The sequence below is a fragment of the Hyaena hyaena genome, unplaced genomic scaffold, assembly GCF_003009895.1.
Source record: "Hyaena hyaena isolate Hyena2069 unplaced genomic scaffold, ASM300989v1 scaffold_181, whole genome shotgun sequence".
Classification (NCBI taxonomy): Eukaryota; Metazoa; Chordata; class Mammalia; order Carnivora; family Hyaenidae; genus Hyaena; species Hyaena hyaena.
In genome coordinates, this window is record NW_024080813.1 from 2,601,275 (window position 1) to 2,624,885 (window position 23,611).

The following is a 23,611-nucleotide window of genomic DNA, read 5'->3' on the forward strand; positions in this document are numbered from 1 at the left end:
AACCAATTTTCTTACTACTATATGAAGTGCATGTTTTCCTTCATTAGTTCAGAGGATTTAGACATTTTATTGATGATTTTTAGACCTATTCTGAAACCTAACCTTGATCTTAATTTAATGTCAGGTGGTGAACTGTGCGGTAGTAATGTGAACTGATCTTTTAGTTTTGCAGTAATTAAAAAAATAATGGATTCTCGTTACTCTGAAATGATTTACAATTGATCTTCAGTTAATTTGAATTGTAAATGTGTATATATAACTTTTGTGCTCTTCCAGAATCCATCCTTAAAACCAAAAGCTAAAGATGGAGAAGAAAGGAAAGAAGGAAATTCACAAGAATCAGAGGTCAGAAAAATTCACTATATGATTGTCTGTGGGGCAATAGTTAGGTTATCTTCTTTTTGTTTTATGTGTGGCTGTGATTCTGTATCAAGTATTATGACCCTTGGTCAGTATTACAATCATTATCTCAGACAGTTCTGAAACATCGGCTCTATGAAGAGTTAGGCTTTTCGTTCCCAGAAACCTTGTGAAATCCCACAACAAGGGTACATTGGGAGTGAGGATGTTGAGAGTTTTTGCAGGGAAAGGGGAGTATGATGGTAGAAGGTGCTGTCAGTCCTTACAAAGGCAGAGTAGGGTTTTTGAAATACGTCTTTTCTTACTTCCTGTCTGACTTTCAGCCAGTGTGGAACTCTAGCTACTATTTATTGCTTCCTGCCTCCAGAGTTTTCATCCATCTTTGTGGATGAGACAAGGAGCCATTTTGGGGCTTCAGCAGAAGAGGAGGCAGATAAGGAGGCAGCGGCCTGATCACCAAGGCTTTCACTCTTACTGTCTTCCTTAAATCCTAAATTACAATAGTCCGTAGCTTTGGAGTTGGTATTGTGGACCTGCTATGAGGATGTAGTGTGTATTCATGTTTCTGATCACAAATACCTGGTATTCATACTTTCCTTTAATGTTTATGTGTTTTAACTTTTTCCCCTTCCTGTTTATTTTTTATCCAGAGATGTGAAAGGGCAGAATCCTTAGCAAGAATAAAATCAAAGGCCTTTTCAGTTGTTGCTCAGGTAAGTTCTTTCTTTTTTTCTTTTTTTTTTTTTTTTAATATTTTTAATGTTTATTTTTGAGAGAGAGAGAGAGAGACAGGGTATGAGCAGGGAAAAGGCAGAGAGAAAGGGAGACACAAAATCTGAAGCAGGCTCCAGGCTCCGAGCTGCCAGCACAGATCCCAAGGCGTGGGTTGAACTCATGAACTGTGAGATCATGACCTGAGCCGAAGTCAGACACTTAACCGACTGAGTCCTCCAGACGCCCTAAAGTTTGTTTGGTAAGGTAATTTTGGAATTGACTTGATATGTTTTAATTGCATTTTTATTTTTCATCAAAGTGATACATGTATGTAATTTGAAAAGTCAAATACTACTGCAGAGCTCACATAACCCCGCAGTTCTCTGGCTCCATCACTTCCACTCTGCATTCCTAAGCCATCTTTTACTTTTTCTCCTGTAGTTCTCTCTCTGGTGTTTACTTAGAATTTCTTTTTTTTTTTTTTTTTTTTTAATGTTTTTAATTTATTTCTAGGAGAGAGACAGACAGACAGCGTGAGCAGGGGAGGGTCAGAGAGAGAGGGAGTCACAGACTGAAACAGGCTCCAGGCTCTGAGCTGGCAGTCAGCACAGAGCCCGACGCAGGGCACGAACCCATGAACCGCGAGATCATGACCTAAGCGAAAGTCGGACGCTTAACTGACTAAGCCACCCAGGCGCCCCTACTTAGAATTTCAATGCTCTTGTTTTTTATTTTCTTCCAGCTCTTAGTACTACTGATCATGGGAGGTTTTTGGACTTTCTGTCCCTGGAGTTTTGAAATTTCATAATAATGTAACTTGGTGGGATTTTTTTCCATCGCTGCCCTTGGCTCTCAGGGCAGGCATCCTTTTGATCTGATAGCCTTCAGTTCTGAAGAGTTTTGTATATTGTTTCTTTGATCGTATTTTTGTTGCATTCTTGCTTCTTCTCTTTAATTTTTGTTTTCTGTTTTCAGTCCCTGTTTTCAGGGAGATTGCCTAAACTTTGTCTTCTGAACCATTATATTCAATTTTTAATTTCTGCTGTCTTTTTTATTGCTAAGATTTTTTTTCTTCTTCTCTGATTCCTTTCTTAAAAAATTTTTTTTTCTGGATGCAGTATCTTTATCTTTTATCTCCTTGAGGATGTTAATTTCAGTGTTTTAAGTCTCCTCCTCCCCCCTAGAGTTCTTATTTTTGATTCTTTTGATCTCTTTCATTTTAGTGGCTTTTTTCATATGTTTGAAGAGCTTTAGATCATAGTTAAGAGTGGTCATGTAGAGCTACAGCTTTTAACCTCAGTGTTTCTTTTTCTTGGATGTGGTCATTTTTACCAGAGAGCAAACTTCCATTCCCTTGTCTGGGGGAGGAAAAGGTAAATAAGCCCAGCTGCCAATGTTTTGGGGAGCCTACAGAGAGAGTCCCTCAAGAAGCTTACTGTTCCTTATGCAGATTTCACCTAACACTTGCGTTTGCAGTGAGAGACTGTCCCTTTCTTCTGTTATATCATTCCTCAAGCCTGCAGCTTAGCCTCTCCAGAGAGCAAGGCTCCTGTTTCCTGCAGGAAGTCAGTTGTTGAGTTTTCAGGTTGGGAAATGGAACACGATTACTTTTGTAGATTTTCAGCCTATCTGACATTTTTGTTGTCCCATTTCTGATGACTCTAAGTCCTGATCCACTTGGATCAGCTTGTTTTAATAGTAACTTCCTCAATATAGGCAATTAGATTTCAGATTTCTTCATTCACTTAAGTAGCTGTCACTCATTATTTTCTGTTACCTCTTTTTTGTGAGTTTATTCATATTTAGTTTCTTACTCTCATTTCAGTGGCATTTTAGGAGTTAGCACTGATAAATGTATGTGCTTAATCCCATATTTTTTCCTAGATCTTTTTTATGAATCCAAGAATGTCTTCATTCTGTGGGAAATTACTATCATTTTCTAGTTGTAGAAATGAAAAGGAATAAACAAAAAGATTAAAAGTGAATGTAGATTTATTAAGTTTTACATATTTGCTGTCCCACAGTAAACTGAGTACAAAATACTGTTGAATGAAGGACAATTCAAATTGTTTTAAACCAGAACTGTTAGTGCTAATTGATATTTAATATGTATCTTTAGACATTATGAAATACCTTTTAAAAGTTACTAAAGAATTAAATTGTAATTCCCATAAAGTGTTAATAGAGTGTGCCATAGCATAGCCACAAGTTTTTCTTTATTGAGGTACAATTAACATATAATGCATGGTAGTCTTTAAACAATTGTTAATACCTGCACTGTGTTATGTGGCATTAACTGAAAACTCCTGTAAGGACTCTGCTTAAGCAAGTAAGGGAATTCATTGACTGATGAAACTAAAATGTCCTTTCACTGTCCCTCCACTTCTTACCTGGGTTGCTTTCACTGTCTTCAGGTGTTGTCCCTGACAGCCAGCTTTGCCATGGTCCCAGCTTTAGGTTCAATAGAACGGGAGAATTTTCCTTTCTAATAGTTAACCAGAATTCTAAAATTGAGTTATGCCGGCTATGATAGAGATCACATGCCCAAAATCAGGGGCCATGGGAATGTGAAATTTGACTAGAGAAATTTGACTAGATCAGCGGCACATACCTGGAGCCAGGCATAAAGTAGTTCCACTCAAAACACATGGTGGTAACTAGGGAACATAAATGTTACTAGAAGAAAGGAAAAATAGGTTACTAGACAGTGGAAAACAGCACTCATCCTTTATACCTGTTTCCCAGCCATGCAACTACAACTACATTTTAACCCAACAACTACATTTTGTACCCAGTTTGAGTAGTTGGTGATGACAGCTGCAGAGACCCTTTCCTATCGTAAAGATAGAAGAGTATGTGTGTGTGTGTGTGTGTGTGTGTGTATATATATATATATATATGCGCAGATATATGCAGATATATGCAACAAGTATTATGCAAGCCAGCATTATGGTAAAGTACTTTATGATTTTTATTTTTCCTTATTTTTGATTGTATATTTTTCTTGCCGTAAATTATCAGCCAGTTGGATTCATTTTGTGTTTCATTGTGGTTAATTGGATTTCTCAATCTTAAGGCATCCAAGTCAAGAAGGCACCGTCAAGTCAAACTTGACTCTTCTGACTCTGATTCTGCATCTGGTCAAGGACAGATCAAAGCAACTAGGAAAAAAAGAAACAAAGAAACACTGAAATCAGCAGGAAGGAAAATGTCTTCCAAAAACAGAGGTAACTTTTTAAAGTCTTTTTGAGACTCAGCAGGGATAATGGGTCTTATTTACAACTTCCCGTTATCATTTTTTTCAAGTTATATTCCTATTTTATTTTCACTTTTTAATAGTATATTTATTATGTCAAAAAAATTTTTAAGTTTACTTGTTTATTTTGAGAGAGAGGATCCTAAGCAGCCTCTGCACTGTCAGCACAGAGCCCGACGCAGGGCTGAAACTCACAAACTGTGAGATCATGATGTAAGCTAAAATCAAGAGTTGGACATTTAACCAGCTGAGTTACTCAGGTGCCCCTATGTTACTCTTTTAAAATATGTATATAATGTGATAATTGTGACCTTAGATAATTTTGCAGAATAAATACATCCAATGAAAATTGGACAAATTTACAAAGATAAACATGAGGATTAGATACTTGTTTGAGAACGTTGTGAGATTTAATAAAAATAAATAAATTAGTTATCTTAGATTCTTAGACTCTTACTGCTGAAAGGGGACCCTAGAAGTCATCAAATTCATCATCTCATAGATGATGGGATTCAGGTTCATATAGATTAAATAACTTGTCCAAAAGTGATGTAGCTATATAGTTATAGAATCAGTCTAGAATTATTCAGAGCATACTTTATTAGTAATTTATGTGTGTGCAATAATGCATTCTATAAAATTTCTCTTTAGCTACATTAGTTAAGGTGTATCTTTTCTATTAAAATAACGTGTCTATAAAATTAACGTTTGTATGTAATTCCTAAAGAAATGACATTTTAATAGTTTAGTTTTTAAAAAATTACATAAGTAATATATATTCACCATACATAAAGTTTGAATCTTATTAGCAGACTCAGGAGAAAAAAGAAAGCATTAGAAGCATTAGTAAATATTCAATGTCTAATATAAAACACTCCCAGCTACTAGAGCAGTATATGAAGATACGTTACAGCCTTTTAGCATTGTTTTCCTTCCTATATTGAGGCAGTGGAAGGAGAATTGAAGCTAAGTTCCTTTAACATAGTCCGGATAAGATTAAGGTCAGCAATAGTTGCTTGAAGTACGCTGAACATTCAGAGGAGGAGATACTGTATTTGTTAAGGGTAATCAAGAAATATTTCAAAAGCAGATTTTTAAAGTTCTTTTTTACAAGGCTAGCAGATACTAGGAAGAGAACTGTTAGACCAATCTCACTTGTAAGTATTACTGATAAAAAAAAATCCTGTTACATGTATCAAAAGAATCCTAGATACAAAACAGCTTGACTGGGGTACCTAGGTGGTTCAGTGGATTAAGTGTCCAAACTGTTGATTTTGGATCAGGTCATGATCTCATAGTTCTAGAGAATCGAGCCCACATTGGGCTGTCCGTGGACAATCTGCTTGGGACTCTCTCTCTCCCTCTGTCTCTTCACCTCCCCTGCCTTGCACATGCGCTCTCTCTCTCTCTTAAAATAAACATTAAAAAAAAGAAAAAAAAACCCACAAAAACTTGACTGGGTACACTCGTTCCTGGATGCAGAGATGGTGCAATTAGTAACCTATCAGTAAAATTTGCTATACAAATAGGCTAAAGGGGAAAATGTAAATTCATTTTTAATAGTTACCCAGAAAGACATTTGATAAAATCTAGCATCCATTCTTTTTTTTTTTTTTTAATTTTTTAATGTTTTTTTATTTCTGAGAGAGAGAGAGAGACAGCATGAGCAGGGGAGGGTCAGAGAGAGAGGGAGACACAGAATCTGAAACAGCCTCCAGGCTCTGAGCTGGCTGTCAGCACAGAGCCCGACATGGGGCTTGAACCCACAAACCGCGAGATGACCTGAGCCAAAGTCAGACGCTTAACCAACTGAGCCACCCATGTGCCCCTAGCATCCATTCTTGATGAAAAAAAGAATCCTCTAGATTAGGGGGTCAGCCAAACTATTGTAAAAGGCCAGAGGGTAAATATTTTAGGCTTCATGGGCTGTATGATTTCTGTCACAACTACTCAGTTCTGCCATTGTAAGGTGAAAGTACAGACAATATATAAATAAATGAGTGTGTTACAAAAACAGGTGGTATGCCAGATTTACCCTGGGCCCATAGTTTGTCAACCCTTGCTCCAGATAAAAGAAGTAGATGGTTGTTTCTTTAACTCAGTTTTAAATAGTGTATGTGAGTATTTGACAAAAGGCGACTTCATGCTTGTTAGTAATATATAGAAGTATCACAATTGTATTTAATATTGATTTTGAAGGGCTAGGTCTATCAGTGTAATTAGGCAGGAGAGTGAAGTAAGATATGATTTTATAAAGGTTATAAAAGTATCATGACTTATAAATGACTGATTTTATGTCTAAAAGTATCTTAAAGAGAATTCACTGAAAAGAAAATAGTAACAAAAAATTTAGTAAGTTAAGGGATATCACTATAGACCTTACAGAAATTAAGAAGATGATAAGGAAAAATTAGGAATACCTTTTTTAAAAAAATATTTATTTTATTTTGATAGAGAATGTATGAGTGGGAAAGGGGCAGAGCCTGATGTGGGGCTAGGTCCCACGAACCACGAGATCATGACCTGAGCTACAATCAAGACAACTTACTGAGTCACCCAGGTGCCCCTTAATACTTTTCTGCCAGTAACTTAGATTGCTTAGATAAAATGGATATATATTTTTTAAAAAGCATTTCCAAAACCAATACAAGAAGAAATAGAGAATCTGAGTAGTTCTATTTTATAAGAAAAATTAAATTCCCAGAAAGCTTTATTGGGAATTCTAGCAAACACTTAAGAAAGGAATACCATTAATCCTGTTCTTTCCAAAATCAGAAGAAAAAACACTTACCAGCTTATTGATATTGTAAGAAAAGACAAGTAAAGACCAGTATCCCTCATGAACGTAAATGTAAGAACCCTTACAAAATGTTAGCAAGTTGAATCCAACAGTATATTAAAAGGACAAGATAGTAGAACAAACTAAAGTTTATCCCAGGAAAATGAGGCTAGTCTATTGAGAAAATAAACCAACATAATTCACCATATTAGCAGAATAAAGGAGAATGACTATGTAATCATCTTAGTGTATATAGACAAAATATTTGATGAAATCCAGCATCTACTCATGATAAAAGCTCTGAGAAAATTAGGGTTAGAAGGGAACCTCCTGAACCTGATAAAGGACTTCTGTGAAAAACTACAACTAACATCGTACTTAATGGTGAGACCATACTTTTCCCCTAAAATTGGAAATGAGGCAGGGATGACCACTCATTGCTCCCCGTATACATCATATTGGAGGTCCTAGCCAGTGAAGGCAAGAAAAGGAAGTAATAGACATTTAGATTAGAAAGGAAGAAATAACACAAATTTGTCTTTTTGCAAATGAAATTATATTTTACACAGAAAATCTCAAAAATTCTATACACTAGCTACCAGAACTAAGTGAGTTTAGCAAGGTCACATCTTACAGGGTTAGTATTTCTCTGTGCTAACAATGTAATCATTAGTAATTGAAAAAAATGTTAAGTATAATAACACCCAAAACACAAAATACTGTGGTATGTAGGTAATAACATATGTTCAGGTTCTAGATGCCGAAAACTAGAAATCAATGAAAGAAATCAAAGAAAAATTAAGCAAATGGAGGGATAATATGGACTTCACGGATTAGAAGACCCAATATGTTAAGAATCAACTAATCCCAAATTGTTCTGTAGATTAAATGTAATCCCAACAGAGTTACTTTTTTATAATTAATCTTATTCTTAAGAATGTAGGGAAATGCAGAGAAACTAGAGGAGCCAAACCAGTTTTGAGAAGTAACTGTAAAGCTTCAGAAATCAAGACAGTATGCCATCTGCAAAAAGACAGACATACAGGGCAATGGAAAAGAATAGATAGCCTAGAAATAGATCGATACTTAGGTGCACAGTTTATTTTTGACAAAAGTGCAGAGACAATTCAATGGAAAAAAAAAGATAGTCTTCAATAGATGGCACTGATACAATTTTATATCCAAAATATCTGAAAAACAGACCCTCAACTCATACCTCTCATCATTTACAAAAATTAATTTAAAATGATCACAGACCTAAATATAAAACCTAAAATTATGAAACTTGTAGTAAAAAAAAAACCCTATAGAAAATGTGGTCTTAGATTGGGCAAAGACTTTTTATATATGACATAATAAACATAAGCATAAAAGAAAAAAATTGATAAATTGGACTTGCCTCAAATTAAAATTCTTTGGAAGACACTGTTAAAAAGAAAAGACTAGGAGAAAATACTTGCAAAATACAAACCTGATGGAGGTCTTGTATCCAAATATGTAAGGAACTGTGAAAACTTAATAATAAATAACCTAATTAAAAAATGGGCAAAAGATTTGAACAGACACTTCAAAAAGAACATATAGATGGCAAATAAACATATCAAAAGATGTTTAACATCTTTAGTTATTACGAAATGCAAATTAAAAACATCGTGACATTCTACTTTTCCCTGTTGGAATGGCTACAAAAAACAAAAACAAAATTGGCAATACCAAAAGCTGATAAGGACACAGAACAATTTGAACCTTTGTACATTTCTTTTGGGAATCCAGAAATGGTGTATAGTCACTTTAGAAGACTGGCAATTTCTAATAAAGTTAAACACACACTTACCATATGACTCAGCAGTTCTACTCTTTGGCATTTACCCAAGAAAAATGAAAAAGTATATATTCACATAAAAATTTGCATGTAAAAGTTCATAGTGTTTCCATTCATAATTGTGAAACATTGTAAATAGCCTAAATATCTTCAACTGGTCATTGGATAAACTAATCATGGAGTAAGCATCCAGTGGATACTACACAGGAGTAAAGAAACTACCGATATATGTAATAGCATGGGTGACTCGTATGCATTGTGCTAATACAGTGCTAAATATATGAAGGAAGACAGACCCAAAAAGCATGTAAGACATTATGGAAAAGCAGCTCTGTAGGGACAGAAAACAGATTATTGGCTGCTAGGAACTGAGGTTGGAAGGAGGTATTGACTGCAAAAGGGCACAAGGGAAAACTGATGTGATAGAAGTGTTCTGTATTCTGGTTGCAATGGTAATCACACAGCTGCATTTGTCCAAACTCCTAAACCTATAATTGAAAATGGTGACTCTCATACTTCAACAACCAGAACAAAACCAAATGAGAGGACATGAAGAAAAGACTGATTTAATCATATGTAAAAATTCTGGAAGATTAGGGGCGCCTAGGTGGCTCAGTTAGTTAAGCGTCCGACTTCGGCTCAGGTCATGATCTCACAGTTCGAGGGTTCGAGCCCTGCGTTGGGCACTGTGCTGACAGCTCAGAGCCTGGAGCATGTTTTGGATTCTGTGTCTCCCTCTCTTTCTGACCCTCCCCTGCTCATGCTGTCTCTCTCTCTAAGAAATAAATAAAACATTTAAAAAAATTTTTTTTAAAATTCTGGAAGATTAAAATGTTTTTTCTAAGGTATCAAAGAGAACTTAGGTTTTGAAAGCTGCAGGAGCATTTTCTATTAGGAATCAACCTTTACACAAGTGCGGAGAGAGGTCAGCTGGCCAAGCTGCCTTCTTAATCCCCTAAAAAAACACGTAGTGAAACAGGTAATGTGTGTGTGTCTGTGTGTGTGTGTGTTTAATGTGGTTGAGGAAAAAAGGAGAAGCAAGTGCAAGATGGGAAAGAAATTAAAGTTTTTTTTTTAATGTTTATTTATTTTTAAGAGAGAGAGAGGGTGAGTGGGGAAGATTCAGAGAAAGGAGGGGATAGAGAGATATAAAGTGAGATCTGTGTTGACAGCAGAGAGCTTGATGTGGGGCTCCACTTACGAACTGTGAGATCATGACCTGAGCCTAGTCAGACGCTCAACTGATTGAGCCACCTAGGCACCTCAATGAAAGTTTCTTTTCATCTTAAATATTTGGCAGATGTAATTTACGAAATACCACTTCCTTCACTATATTTTATCACTTAATGTAGTTACTTAAAACATTTTCATCACCTCTGAAATTACCTTTTAAGAACTGGTTCTATATCACATCCAAGATTTGTTATTGAATTTACTTAGGAGTATTAGGGAGGATTTAACCCATGTGAAAGAAAGTGGCTCAGAAGGTATTATAAATACTCTGAAGCAGAGGTGTTTTGTTATTCTGTATCTTAATGAAAAGCAATGTGCTTTACTTCATAGTTTCTTTTTAATCAAAAATTCAGTTCCTTAAAGTGGAAGAGTATTTTTGATTCATGCTCTTCTCAGAGAGACACCTTATATTCCATAAAACGCAAAAGAGCTTGTAAAACTATTTGCAGCACATATAATAATGTTAACATTTTAAATTTTAGGGGAGCTCTTGCAAATTGGTAACAAAAGGGCCACCACTCAGTAGAAAAATTGGCTTAGGAGATGAGCAGGCAGTTCACAAAGTGCAGACAGTCAACATGCATATGAAGAGATACTTAATCTCAATAATTAAAGGAATATAAATTAAAATATGATTTTTATATATTAGATAGGCAAAGGTTAAGAATAAGTGAATACCAATTGATAGTGAACGTTTGAAGAGGTAAAATCTGAATTTAAGTGGGGGTATAAATTGGCACATCCTTTTCAGACAGCAATTTGGAATCATCTATCAAAATTTTAAAAGTACATGTCTTTCAATATAGCAATTTAATTTCTCGGAATTTATCCTTTACAAGTGACAAAAATAGGACACTCACTGCAGGATTATTTGAAATGGCAAGTACTAAACAACTCAAGTGTGTAACATTTAAAAGTTGGGTATATAAAATTGTCAGTCCATATGAAAGAATATTTTGCATTTCTTAAAAAGCTAGAGAAAGTTCTATGTATACTGCATGAAAATATGTTCAAAATATATCAAGACATTGCTTAGTAAAATGTCTTTTTTTTTTTTTTACTTTTAAAGACTTTTTTCTTTAAGTTTATTTATTTGAGAGAGAGAGAGAGAAAGCATGGGAGGGATAGAGAGGGAGAGAGAGAGTATCCCAAGCAGGCTCCACACTGTCAACGTGGAGCCCAATGTAGGGCTTGATCCTGCCAACTGTGAGATCATGACCTGAGCCAAAATCAGGAGTTGGGCACTTAACTGACTAAGCCACCCATGTGCCCCAAAAATGTCTTTTTAAAGAGGAGTATGGTTGCATTTCTTTTTTTTTTTTTAATTTTTTTTTTAAATTTTTATTTATTTCTAGGAGAGAGAGAGATAGACAGTGTGAACAAGGTGGGTCAGAGAGAGAGGGAGACACAGACTCTGAAACAGGCTCCAGGCTCTGAGCTGGCACTCAGCACAGAGTCCGACGCGGGGCTCGAACCCACAAACCGTGAGATCATGACCTAAGCGAAAGTCGGATGCTTAACTGACTAAGCCACCCAGGCGCCCCTGGTTGCATTTCTGTTCATAAAAATATTTGTAGACATCAACACAGCATATATCATTGAAGAAATCTAGAAGCTTGTTAACAGTGGTTAATTCTCAGGGATGGGATCATGGGAAATTTCCAAGTCCATAAATTTCTGTAACACTTGAATTTTATGTGATAACTATATGTTACTTTAGTAATTGGAAAAAATCCAAAGCCTTGTTTTATTTTTAATAAAATAAATGTAACAATAATTTCATAGGTTTAAGACAAGTAGAGGGATTAGCATGTAAAAAGTCAGGGTAGTTGGAAGTATAGAGTGACTCCATTTTGTCTGGAGTGTAAAGGATGTGTTGAGGAGTTAATGTAGAAAAATATGTTGAGGATTATAGTATCACCAGCCCTGAAATGTGGAACCATTAGACTTTGGTAGGCAATGGCGAGTCATCTGAGACTTCTGAGCAAGAAAGTGGTATGACCAGTTTTCTTTGAAGAAAATCAATCTGGGTAGGTGGGGACAAACTGAAAATAGGGACACTAAGTAAAAGGCTGTTTAGGAGTAATGAGCATCTATCTGGCCAGGTGGTTGTAGGAATTAGACAAGCAAATAGGAGAACCAATGTATATAACCAAATATAGATGTAATTTGGATGTATATAACCAAATACAGAGGCTGATGGAGAGGGGTGAGACAAGGATGCTTAATGCTTAAGCAACTGGAGGAATATTGGTGCCTTTAACAGGAATGATGATCATAGAATAAAGATTTTCATTTGTGGTAGAATTTGACCCAATCTGCCTTTTTAGGTTCAATTCCTATAATGGCTGTCTGGCATGGTACATAAATTAGTGCTCAGTATATTGGTTGGATTTACCTAAATTTGTATTATTTAAGCTTTAGCTATGTCTGTTCCCGATGCCTAGACTATAACTTGCTCATTTCTGGAAGAATGTCAGTAATAGTAATGATATGATCATGAAGAAGATAGCAGCTATTATTTATGTTACACTTATGGTCTGCCACAGTTTTTTCACAAGGTCACCTAGCTATAAATAGAGCTGAGATTTGAATAGCATTCTGTCTGAATCCAAGTCTGAATCTTTAATTGCTATACTTCCTGTTGCTCAGGTAACTGGAAATATGGATCTGGAGCTCACATTAGGCACGCAGCTAGGTACATTGTATTCTAGCTGCATGTCAGCCAGTAACCATTTGTTTTGAGATTGAGCAATAATCTTTAGTTATAATTGTGTCCCACACTGTTAGCTTTGAGCACAGTAGAACCATCTACTGGTGACTGAAGTTCATAAGCTTTATTTACTGTATGGACTTTGAGATAAACATCTGAAGTTTGGGTGCTTACTTGGTTCCTGTCTGCATGATAGGTGAGGTGAAGCACTGTATTTGTGTTTAAGGGCTTTTAGATAATGTTGCTTTTTAGTTTTTAAACTTGATGTAGAAATCCATCTCTAAAATGTAGTTAATCATCATGTGACTAGATGAAAATTGTTTCTCAGCTGTCCGTGTTTAACCCAGTCTTTTGATGTTGTTGGATAGATTGTTAGATTGTAAATGTGGATTTAGGGAAAAATCATTAATAGTGGCTATGGATGGATATCGCTAAAAGATTGTGAAGAACAGTATCAGTAACTTTGAGTCAGTTGTACTGATTATAATTCTGTGAACTGAAAAAATTTATAGGTTCAAGTTTAAGAAAAACACGTGATTAAATATACAAAAAGATTTCCTAAAACTATCATCTTAAAAATCATGTAGTAATTTACTGTAATTAATATTTATGATTTGCAAATAAAAGTAAAATTCTATTTTAATGACTGAAGGGGAAACTGGTATTATTTTATTAAGCTTGTGTTTAAATGGAAGCTTATTGCTACCGCTTACTCAATTCTACCTTAGTCTGTTCATTGTATAAAATCTAGACCCCATTAAGGTGCCAGCATACATACGTTCAGAGCAGAAAGCTTAAACATATTTTCATTCAATTTCTTGCCTTATGTGCTGATAGGTACAGATTAACATGTGCTAACCAAAATACTGCGGTATAAAAAAAGTCAAATCCGTATTTAATCATTTAATAAATATTTATTGAGATCCTACTATATGCCAGGCACTTTTCTAAGTGCTGGAGGTACATTAACTTAAATCAAAACCAGGTATCCTTGTGAAACTTACATTCTACTGGGAGGAGGCAGATCATAGAGAAAAAAATTCACATATAATAATAGATCAGGTGGTAAAAGTATTGTGGAAAAGAGTTAGGCAGCATAAGGAATAGAGAATGACTGGATGTGGGTGTTGCTGTTGGGACCTGAAAATTATGTGCTAAATGAGACCTGGCAAGAGTGGTGTTTGATAAAACTGATTATGATACTTCTTCAGGCACCAGAAGGTTGATGTAGAAAAATCTCTTGGAAAATTGGAAAGTCAATGGCAAACTATGACTAGAGAAGTCTGTTTTGTAAAGTATACATAGTGAGGAAAGAAAGTATACATTTTAAAACAAGGCTATTAACTTTAAAATTACATTTGTGATTAATTTGTGTTAATAAAGTTGAAGTAAACACATGATTATTCCCTGATGACTGCAGATATAACCCGTGATGTATGTGACTAAATAAAGCTTGACTAAGATACTCCTGTTTGGTTAATTTCGTTTTTTCCCTTTTCCTCCATTTTCTTTACTTTAATGGCAGCCTTAGATTATTTTCAAAGCATAGGTACAAATGTATTAATACTTAAAAACAGATATATGTTTTAAAATGCATATTTCTCTTTACCATTACAATTTTAGCTTTTAGTTTAAATATCTAATTTTTGTTATAATAATGACATTATTTGTGTAAAAATTTTTCTCAAAGATAAACATTCTTTGCTTTTGTATAAAATCATTTTCTCAACTATTTCCAGATGACACCCAGAACGTACATAAAGAAGATAAATCTTTAAGGCTGAGTATGCCTGTAATTACCGAAGAGGAGGAGGACAATGCAAGTTTTAGTGAAACAGGTACAGATAACATTTTGTTAAGCTCCTGATGGGAGGTTTGCTCAGAGCGTCAAGGGTTAGAGTCCTTCAAGAGCTTGATGGTTGGCTATATGTTCCTGTGATACTTTCTTCTTAGACACTTTGGGGAATTTTAGTACTAATCATACCATAAATCATGACACTTGAAAGTAAATGTTAATACAATAAATAAATGGAAAGGAGTGGTAGTGGTTGATTGAGGTGAGAAGTGAAGGATAGGTAACATTCCATTATTAGTAAGTGAACATGCCTCAGCATGAGGATGTCTGCTTGAGTTCTACTAACAAAGGGAGTTACAAACTTTTTGGATAAAACTTTAAAAAGATTTTATTGTTAAAAAATAGTTATTTCATAAAATAGTTATTTCATATTCTAATGTAAAATTTTCACCTATGAAGTGATGATTGTAAGTATTTAAATAGTAGTAAGTTGCATGATATGAATTAAATGGCTATGCCTTTTAGTGTTCTAGTTTTCATAATTTGTAGTGTTTATTAAATAACAGTTTAAATAATATTATCTCCAGTAATAATGATAGTATTACAGAGAATAAGTTATATTTAGCAGGCTAGGCTTGATAATTGATAATCCATCCAATGATAATGAATATAATGTAGATTAAGAATAATGTCCTAGGACTTTATTCATTTTAGTTTTGTATTCATTCAGCAAGCATTTATTGAGTGCCTGTCATCATGTTTCAAACACTTAGCTATATACAGGGCTACGAAGATATATACTACTGGAATTTAAGAACCCTTTTATTTTGATCACAGTTATGTAGATCTGAGCAGTGACTGGCTCATAGTAGACTTAAGTAAAGGTTTGTTGAATGAATCAGATCAGTCTGTGCCTTCAAGAACCTTATAGTTTAGTTAGGGAGAAAAACAAGCCAGTTCATTACGGTGGAGAGAAACAGAGTGTTATACAAATATACAGAAGACAGAATAGACATTTAAAAGGGAATATTTGTTCCTTCAGAAATGTGAATGCTCCTGTGATTTGCTTATGGCAGCGTAAAGTAGTTCTTTACAATCTTGTGATGAGTTTCAAACTAGGCTCTTTCTAGTCTTGGTTCGCAGCTTTGTTTGTGAGTCAACAATTAAACACAAATGCACACTTTTACAGCTATCTGGCAAGTCCCATTTTGTCAGTTTGCGGGCGTCTGGGTGGCTCAGTCATTTTAGCATCCAACTCTTGATTTCAGCTTAGGTCATGATTTCACCGTTCAGTGGGACTGAGCTGTTAATGCAGAGATTCTTTCCCTCTCTCTGCCCCTCCCCCTCTCAAAATAAATAAATAAACCTTAAAAAAATAAAATCAGTTTGTGATTTTTAAAAATTTGGTTAAATCATGACATATGCACACAATTTAACAAGTAAAATGATTTTTTTTTTAATATTCGTTATAAGAAGCCACGGTCTTCTGACTCTGACTCCCATTTCTTCCTTTCTTAATCACTTTTGACTTTATTGTTTTGGTGTTTACTACCTCCATGTCTTTAAATAGATGTATTTTGTCACTTCATTTTGTGGATTATCTCGACCTTCCACTGAGAAAGCAAGGATTTAGTTCTCTTTAATATATTTTTCACCTCCCACCTCAAACATATGTATACTTCCCAGTCCCCAGCCTCCCAATTTAATTATTATTTTATTTCTATCTGTATTCAGCACTTACTAAACATTATTGGCAACAGAGCCATGTAATATACTATGATTCTTCCTTAATCTGTACATTTATTATTTTTCCTAGAGAGTTAATAACTTTTTTTGCCTTATTTTTTCCTCTGTTGACCTAACACTGATTTGTTCTCAAAATTCTTCCTCATTTGTATGAATCTTCTCTTGGGATATTCATACAAAAAGCATTTTGTCAGTTTTGTCTTTTTAAAGGAGTCTTGCAGACCTCTGACCTGCTTTACTATGGACCATGTACTCTCTCGGCCTGCTGCTCTCCATCCTGCCCGTTGCTCTCTTCTAGGAATCTAAAAGGTTCCTGGGATCTTTTTTCCTCTTAGTTTCTTCCTTGTCTTTTCTCATTCCTTTTCCTTTCGCTCTTTTTTTGTTTTTCACTGGTGAGGAATATTTCACTTCTTCACATCTTTCATAATTTTCATGTTTTTGTATCCTCTGTTATTTTCTTTGTTTTTAATGATCTGTAATTTTTAGGTTCACAGTTGTTTCTCTATAACACTCACTTGAGTGTTGGTTGCAGCACCTGCTTTTGTATCCAAAAAGATGTGTGGTACACTTGTGGTTTGGGTTACATTTTCAGGTTTAATTGAAATGAAAATCACATCTTAGTCACTTTATCTCTCTTTCCACTGGTCTGCATACCTTTCAGATCTGGTTTACTGGGTCTGTGCTCGGTATGGGAAGAGCCGACCCCTGTGAAACGGCTTCAAAGTAGCTAATTATTAAATAGGGTTTAAGAAGACTAGGATTTACATTGGCAGATTTTCAACTGCAGTATATATCCTTTTGAAAAAAAGAATCATGTGTGTTAGCTTTAGCATTTCTTTTTGGAGCTTTGTTTGAAGGCATCCCAATTAAAGAGCTATATAGTTTCAATGTATGTTATCAGTTAAAGTATTATTTTTTAGACCTGACAGACTTCTTAATTTTATGTCTTTAGAGTTTACTGCACCCAAGAGGAAAAGAAAATCGAGAACAAAGAACCTGGTGTAGAGTTCTTAACTTGACCTTTCTGACAGAAGAAAAGATTTATATTTTGAATATTGAACAGGAAGACTGCCAGTATTAAAAATAATTCTTCTGGGAAACTGTAGGTTATTTCTTTGAAATAGCAGTATCTTAACATAGTTCTAGAATAAAGGAACATTAAATTAGAAATAAGAATTTACTTCAAAATTTAATTTTAACATTTCTGTTTATGAAATCCGCATAAATGGAAATAGTTTGGATTTAGAATGTAAAAGAAATATTCCTGCTATTTGCAGATTATTACTGTTTCCTATAACTTTGTGATGTTTTACTTACTACAGTTCTGATAATATTAACTATTTAAAATACTTGTTCTTGAAATAGTAATGTTTATTACATGCAAGTGGCTAATTATATTTATAGTCTGGTAATGGATTTGTTTATGGTGTGTATTAACTATTCTGTATATTGTATGGTTAAGTGCAATACAGTTTTTCCCTTATTTGCTTTATTTTTAAACATATGAAACTTCTGTGGTCTGTAACTTAAATGATTGATAATTTAGGAAGCCCAGTTTCTACTTCTGCATTCAATTAAATATTCTATGGTGCTTGTTTTAAAGCTCCCTTTGGCCTAATTATGAATGTATGTATGTATTTTTGTGTATGTATAGATACATGTATGCATGTGTCCATATATGTACATATATTATTAGTTCAGTACATTGTTTAAATACAACATGTAAATACTAATTATTTTTCTAATAAAACCTTTAAGAGTGGTAATGTGAATTCTAGAATATGTTGCTTGTACAGAAAAAAAATTTCTATAGCTTTGTGGATGTGCCTCTGTTTAATATCTCATTTAAGACCTTATAAAATTTTTTTAATGTTTTCTTTATTTTTGAAAGAGAGACCGACAGAGTGCAAGGGGGGGAGGGACAGAGAGAGGGAGACACAGAATCCAAAGCAGGCTCCAGGCTCTGAGCTGTCAGCACAGAGCCCAATGTGGGGCTTGAACCCACAAACCGTGAGATCATGACCTTAGCCAAAGTCGGACACTTAGCTGACTGAACTACCCAGGCGTCCCACATTTAAGACCTTTAAATGGAGATCACTTAAGTCATGTTGTTTGAATTGCTGCCATTAGCAGACCATCTCCACACCATGTAGTTGGCTCCACCTGTCTTACAGTTGATTATACTCCATGTTATTTTTCTAGCATTGTATATTCAGGAATTTTGCAAATGTCCTGTGAGTGAAAATGTGTGATATCTGTCATCTTTTAAAATCAAAATACTAATGCTAGCCCAAATAAACTTTTATAAGAATCTATGGTATCACATTAGCTTTTAAAAATATTGTTTCCCCTGATTTCAGATGTTCCTGGTACTAGATGGGGAGGTTTTCATAGTGTGGACATTGGTCAGACCTTCTGGGATTTAAATGTTTTAGTGTTGGGGCACTTGGAGGTATGGATCCATTATTGGCCTCTTGTATACCAGGTTACTTGCTAGAGCTTGTCTGATCATTAACATTTATGCACATTGTAGAGTTAAAGTTTCCCTCTTTTTTCATAATAGTACTTAAAAAACACAAGGTTATCATTTCACTTCTACAATGAAGAAACTCTGTCTTAAGATGGTAAGTACTTTGCCCACATTCACCTAGTTTGTAAGTGATGCATCTGAGTACAAATAAAGGACTCTTGCCTATAATTTCAGTGTCACTTTATATAAGACAACAGAACTGGAAATCCAGAGGAATACTTTGGACTCTAAGCAGTAATACCCTATTTCACAGTGGCTTAAGCAATAAGGAAAGTTTAAAACCAGTTGAGGCTCAGTGCAGGGTGGGTCTGGGTTATCAAGTCTGTCCATCCCATAATGGCTTCATATGCCAGGTTTGGATCTTTACGGAAAGCTTTATTTCCACATAGAGAACTGTTCACCAGCCAAGTTCCCAGATGTCAGCCAGGGGCCAGCATTGCAAGCCAACCTTTCTAAGGATTGCATTCTCAAGCCTGCTAGGGTGCCTCTTTTGTGCACAGATTCGTTTCATTTTTCACTATTTCAAACAGTGCTGGGTTGATCTTCATGTGTTTATCTTGGCTCACTTAGGTTGGGATTTCTGTTGGATAAACTACACATGAATTTGCATGTTGTGCTATGTGAATATATGTAAAGTTTTGTTAATTGTTGCCAAATTGAACTCCAAAAAGACCACCAATTTACTTTCCTCCAAACAGTATGTACGAAGGACTTGCCATATCTCCATTACACTCATTATCAATCTTTGTAATTTTTCCCAATTAAATATAGCCTGAATCTTAACAGCAGAAAATGTAGAAAAACCATTAAAAGTAACAAAATTGTTTTGAACAGTTGTCAGTTGTTATATGGTCACATCTGACATAGTATATAGTGCTTTAGCGGATAGCAAGTTTTTCATGAATATATTATGATGATAGCATGTGAATCAATTGATAGATTTGCTTTAAATATGAAATTGAAGCTTATTAAATAGAATTCAAATAGAAAATATTTGTGTTTTACAGTGGGGTTTCAGAATTAAAATGTGGTGTCATAATACTTGCTACCTACTAAATTAAATCTTTGTACTGTCGACTATAATACTGCTTCAAGTCATAAATACATGATTTTAATATTAAATATTTACTAATGTTTTGTGAGGAAGAGGAGTTGTGTGGCAGTGTTTATAGTCACAAGATGTATTTTAAAGCCATTCCAGGGGTTCGTGGATGCTGTCGGTTAAGCTTCTAACTCCTGATTTCTGCTCAGGCATCAAGCTCCACATTGGGTTCTGCACTGACAGCATGGAGCCTGCTTGAGATTCTCTCTCTCTGTCTCTCTGACCCTCCCTCCCCCAACCCTGTTGCAGGCTCTTGCACTCTCTCTCAAAAATAAATAAACATTAAAAAAAATCCACTTTCAGAAATCTTAAAATATGAAAGTACTGTTCAAAGCAGAGGCTTGGAATTTTAGTAGCTTTAATGTTATACGCCAGGCTTAGAGTCTTATTTAAAAACAAGCCATGAATAAGAGAAGTGGAACCATAAAGGAAATGGAGCTTATATAGATACTGATCAGGGAAACATTTTTACTTTGTAAACAAGGTGTTGTAATTTACGTCTTCAGAAGAAAATGGCCCCGTGTGTGTGTTTTCTTTTCTGATACTCTTGAATTTATATTGTAAGCACACCTATAATCCCATTTGGGTTTATAACCCCGTAATGCCTCAAAGGTTTCCTGTGAGTGGATATATTTAATGTGGGGAAATATCCCCAATCTCTTTAATACCCGATTAAAGTACTTGTTCCCTGAAATGGACACAGTTGTACCATCTGCAAGCTCTTTTCTACTGCCAAAGGAGAGATCATGAACCAACTTTTAGAGCAAAGACTTTGTTTATTTACAGGGATTTCCAGAACAGTGGTACAATAGGGAAGTGCGTTAAAAATGCACTTACCTAAATTATTTGAATACCTGCAATTTTCTGAACTAGAAACTAGAAAGTCAAATATTTGCATCCTAGTTTTGCCACTGATTCATTATATATCCTTAAAAAAGTCCTTTTTTTTTTAAATCCTTTTCCCAGCTGTAAATTCAAGATAATACAGAACTATTTTACTGACTTGTTAAAAATACTTAGAATTGCATAATACTTTGAAAATGCAAAGATACAAATGCTAAATTTCAAGACAATAACAGCTGGAAAGTGTAAGCTTTTAAAAAGTAGTTGGATGCCAAGGAAACCAGAGGGATTTATTCGTGCTTAATGTCATTTTTGAGGTGATTTTCCTAGGCAAATAATTGGAAGCTTATGTGTTTACACAGATATTCAGACTGACGAGACCCAATGGACAAGGAGAGCCTGCTTTCCTTTTTGTCAAGGTGAATTAAGTACAATATATACTCCCTTCCTAATAACCTATTTTGGTTATGACAAAAAAATTCACAAGTATATAGAGAGATCAAATATCTTTAAGTTAATCTTTAAAAATGAACTTTATGAAATGAAAATTAACTTTTGCTTTCACCTTTGAAAAAGCCTAGGAAAATGAGCAGAAGTGTTAATGCCTTCCTAACTTCCCCCTGATTCCTGAATTACAGTTCCAAGAATGCTTTGCTTTTTAAATGGGATTGAGAAGACAGTGTGGTGGGTGCCTAACTATTCACATTTTCATTTATCTTCTGAACAACTATGTAGTAATTTTCATTGCACATTTAAAAAATTCCTTGTATTAAAGTAAGTGCCCAAACCTCAGACTCTATAGGCAGCCCCTTTTTGTATGGTAATGTAGTATCTTTTATGCCTGAATTATTTGTTTTCATGTGCCGCATATTGCAGGTCTGGGTTTGTTGGTGACGGTGGTTTGTTTGTTTGTTTTTCTTAAGATAAATTTGGACAGGCTCCTTTGGGTTATAAGAAACTAAGGCACATCCATGTTTTCTTAAATGTTGGAGGCTTATTTTAAAATATAGAGAATAAAATGAGAGACAACCATCTCAGAGGCAAAGCTTCTTGGAGACCTGAAAAAATGGCTCTTTGTCACGTAGTGAACACAGCAGCTCAGATGGCTGCGTTGTGTCTTCATCTTTGAAACGGATGCTCTGTAGTCCCAGTATGGGCACCTTGTTGATGTGTTTTCCAGCTTCTCTGTACATTTCTCTGTCTGCTACTCATACTACTCCTTAAAGAGGATCTGAATAAACCAAAAGAGAGCTTCCTGATAGGGCAGAGATTACTCTGCTGGGTTATTCTGGCCTCCATTATGTCTACTCACAAGATGGCTGTGCTTCACTATGGCATATATGCCTGGTAGAATCAGTTCTGGTCAGTATAACAGGGTCACAAGGCACAGGCCACAGCAAATTTTGTGGAAGGACCCAACCCTGGCAGCTTTCTTTAGAAGAGGTGAGCCTTTTGACTTTTTGTATCTCCAGAATATCTCAGTCCATTCATGGTTTGATTAAAATGGTGATGATGTTATAAATTATCAATATTGCAACTAAGTGAAGTAATCAAGTAGTGGCAAAAAATGTTCGCTCGACCACACGAATTTTGCACAGTGGTTAGGAGAAATTGGTCAGGGGCCAGTTTGGGTTGGCCCTGAAGTTAGAGTGTACACCTGTGACTTCATAAAATCTACCTGTAGATTCACTCAGTATAATTCCATTTACACCTCCTTCTCTCCTTTGTGATATTTTTATGCATTTTACTTCTGTATGTTCTGAACCTCATTATACATTTTAATTCTTGCTTTAAACACAGAAAAAATGAGAAGAAATTGTATTACATTTACCCACATCTGAACCTTTTCCAGGAGTTCTCTTTCCTTCATGCAAATCTAGACTTGCATTTGGAATCATTTTCCTTCAGTCCAAAGAACTTTTAATACGAATTTCTTGTAGTTCAGCTTCACTGGAGACACATTCAATCAGCTTTTGTTGTCTGAAATGTCTTTATTTCACCGTCATTTCTGAAAGGTATTTTTGCTGGTATTAGAATTCTAGGTTAACAGTTTTCTCTTTCAGCGCTTTAAAGACTGTTCCATTGCCTTCAGCTTTCTTCCTTGTGTCTGATCGGAGGTTAGTTTCCATTCCTGCTGTTAGTCTCTTGTATATGATGTGCTGTCTTTCTCTGGCTGCTTTTATGACTTTGTTTTCAGTTCTCAACAATTTGATAGGATGTGCCTGCTGTGGTTTATATTCTCCGTGTGTCCTACATGCCATACCGGGCTCACACCTCCCTAGGATTCCAAGTACATGTGTGTTGACTGCTTGATAGGGGCCCACGTGTCATCCTGGCTTTTCTCCCCACAATAATTTTTCTCTCTGTGCTTCAAACAGGATGGTTCCTTTTGACTTGTTTTCAAGTTGATGAGTCCTTAATTCTAATGTGTTCAATCTGAAGTTAGTCTCATCCAATAACTTAAATTTTAGGCGTTGGATTTTTCAATTTTAGGATGTCCCCTGGGTTCTGTTCCATGGTTTTCATACTTTCACTGAAATTCTCCATTTCTTTACCCACTATTTTCATCTTTTACTACAGATTGTTTAATATACTTACCTAGTTATTTTCTAGTCTCAGCTAATTACAACATTTGCATCATCTGTGTATGTGTTTCCATTGGTGGATTTTTTTTCCCCTGTTGACTAAGGGCCACATTTTCCTGTTTCCTTCCTTGTC

General features: G+C 35.2%; 1 protein-coding gene across 2 annotated transcripts in view; it reads left to right on the forward strand.

The window, feature by feature from the left end:
* The window catches only part of SNAPC1 (small nuclear RNA activating complex polypeptide 1), a 30,030-nt gene extending 11,714 nt beyond the window's left edge, over nucleotides 1-18,316 (forward strand). For both annotated transcript variants that reach the window (XM_039240752.1, XM_039240751.1), the window contains exons 6-10: nucleotides 277-345; nucleotides 1,011-1,073; nucleotides 4,151-4,301; nucleotides 14,617-14,715; nucleotides 17,371-18,316. In XM_039240752.1, the coding sequence (XP_039096683.1) occupies nucleotides 277-345; nucleotides 1,011-1,073; nucleotides 4,151-4,301; nucleotides 14,617-14,715; nucleotides 17,371-17,423 (435 nt within the window). In that variant the 3' untranslated portion in view covers nucleotides 17,424-18,316. The remainder of the gene's footprint in view (nucleotides 1-276; nucleotides 346-1,010; nucleotides 1,074-4,150; nucleotides 4,302-14,616; nucleotides 14,716-17,370) is intronic.
* The last annotated feature ends 5,295 nt before the right edge of the window (nucleotides 18,317-23,611 follow it).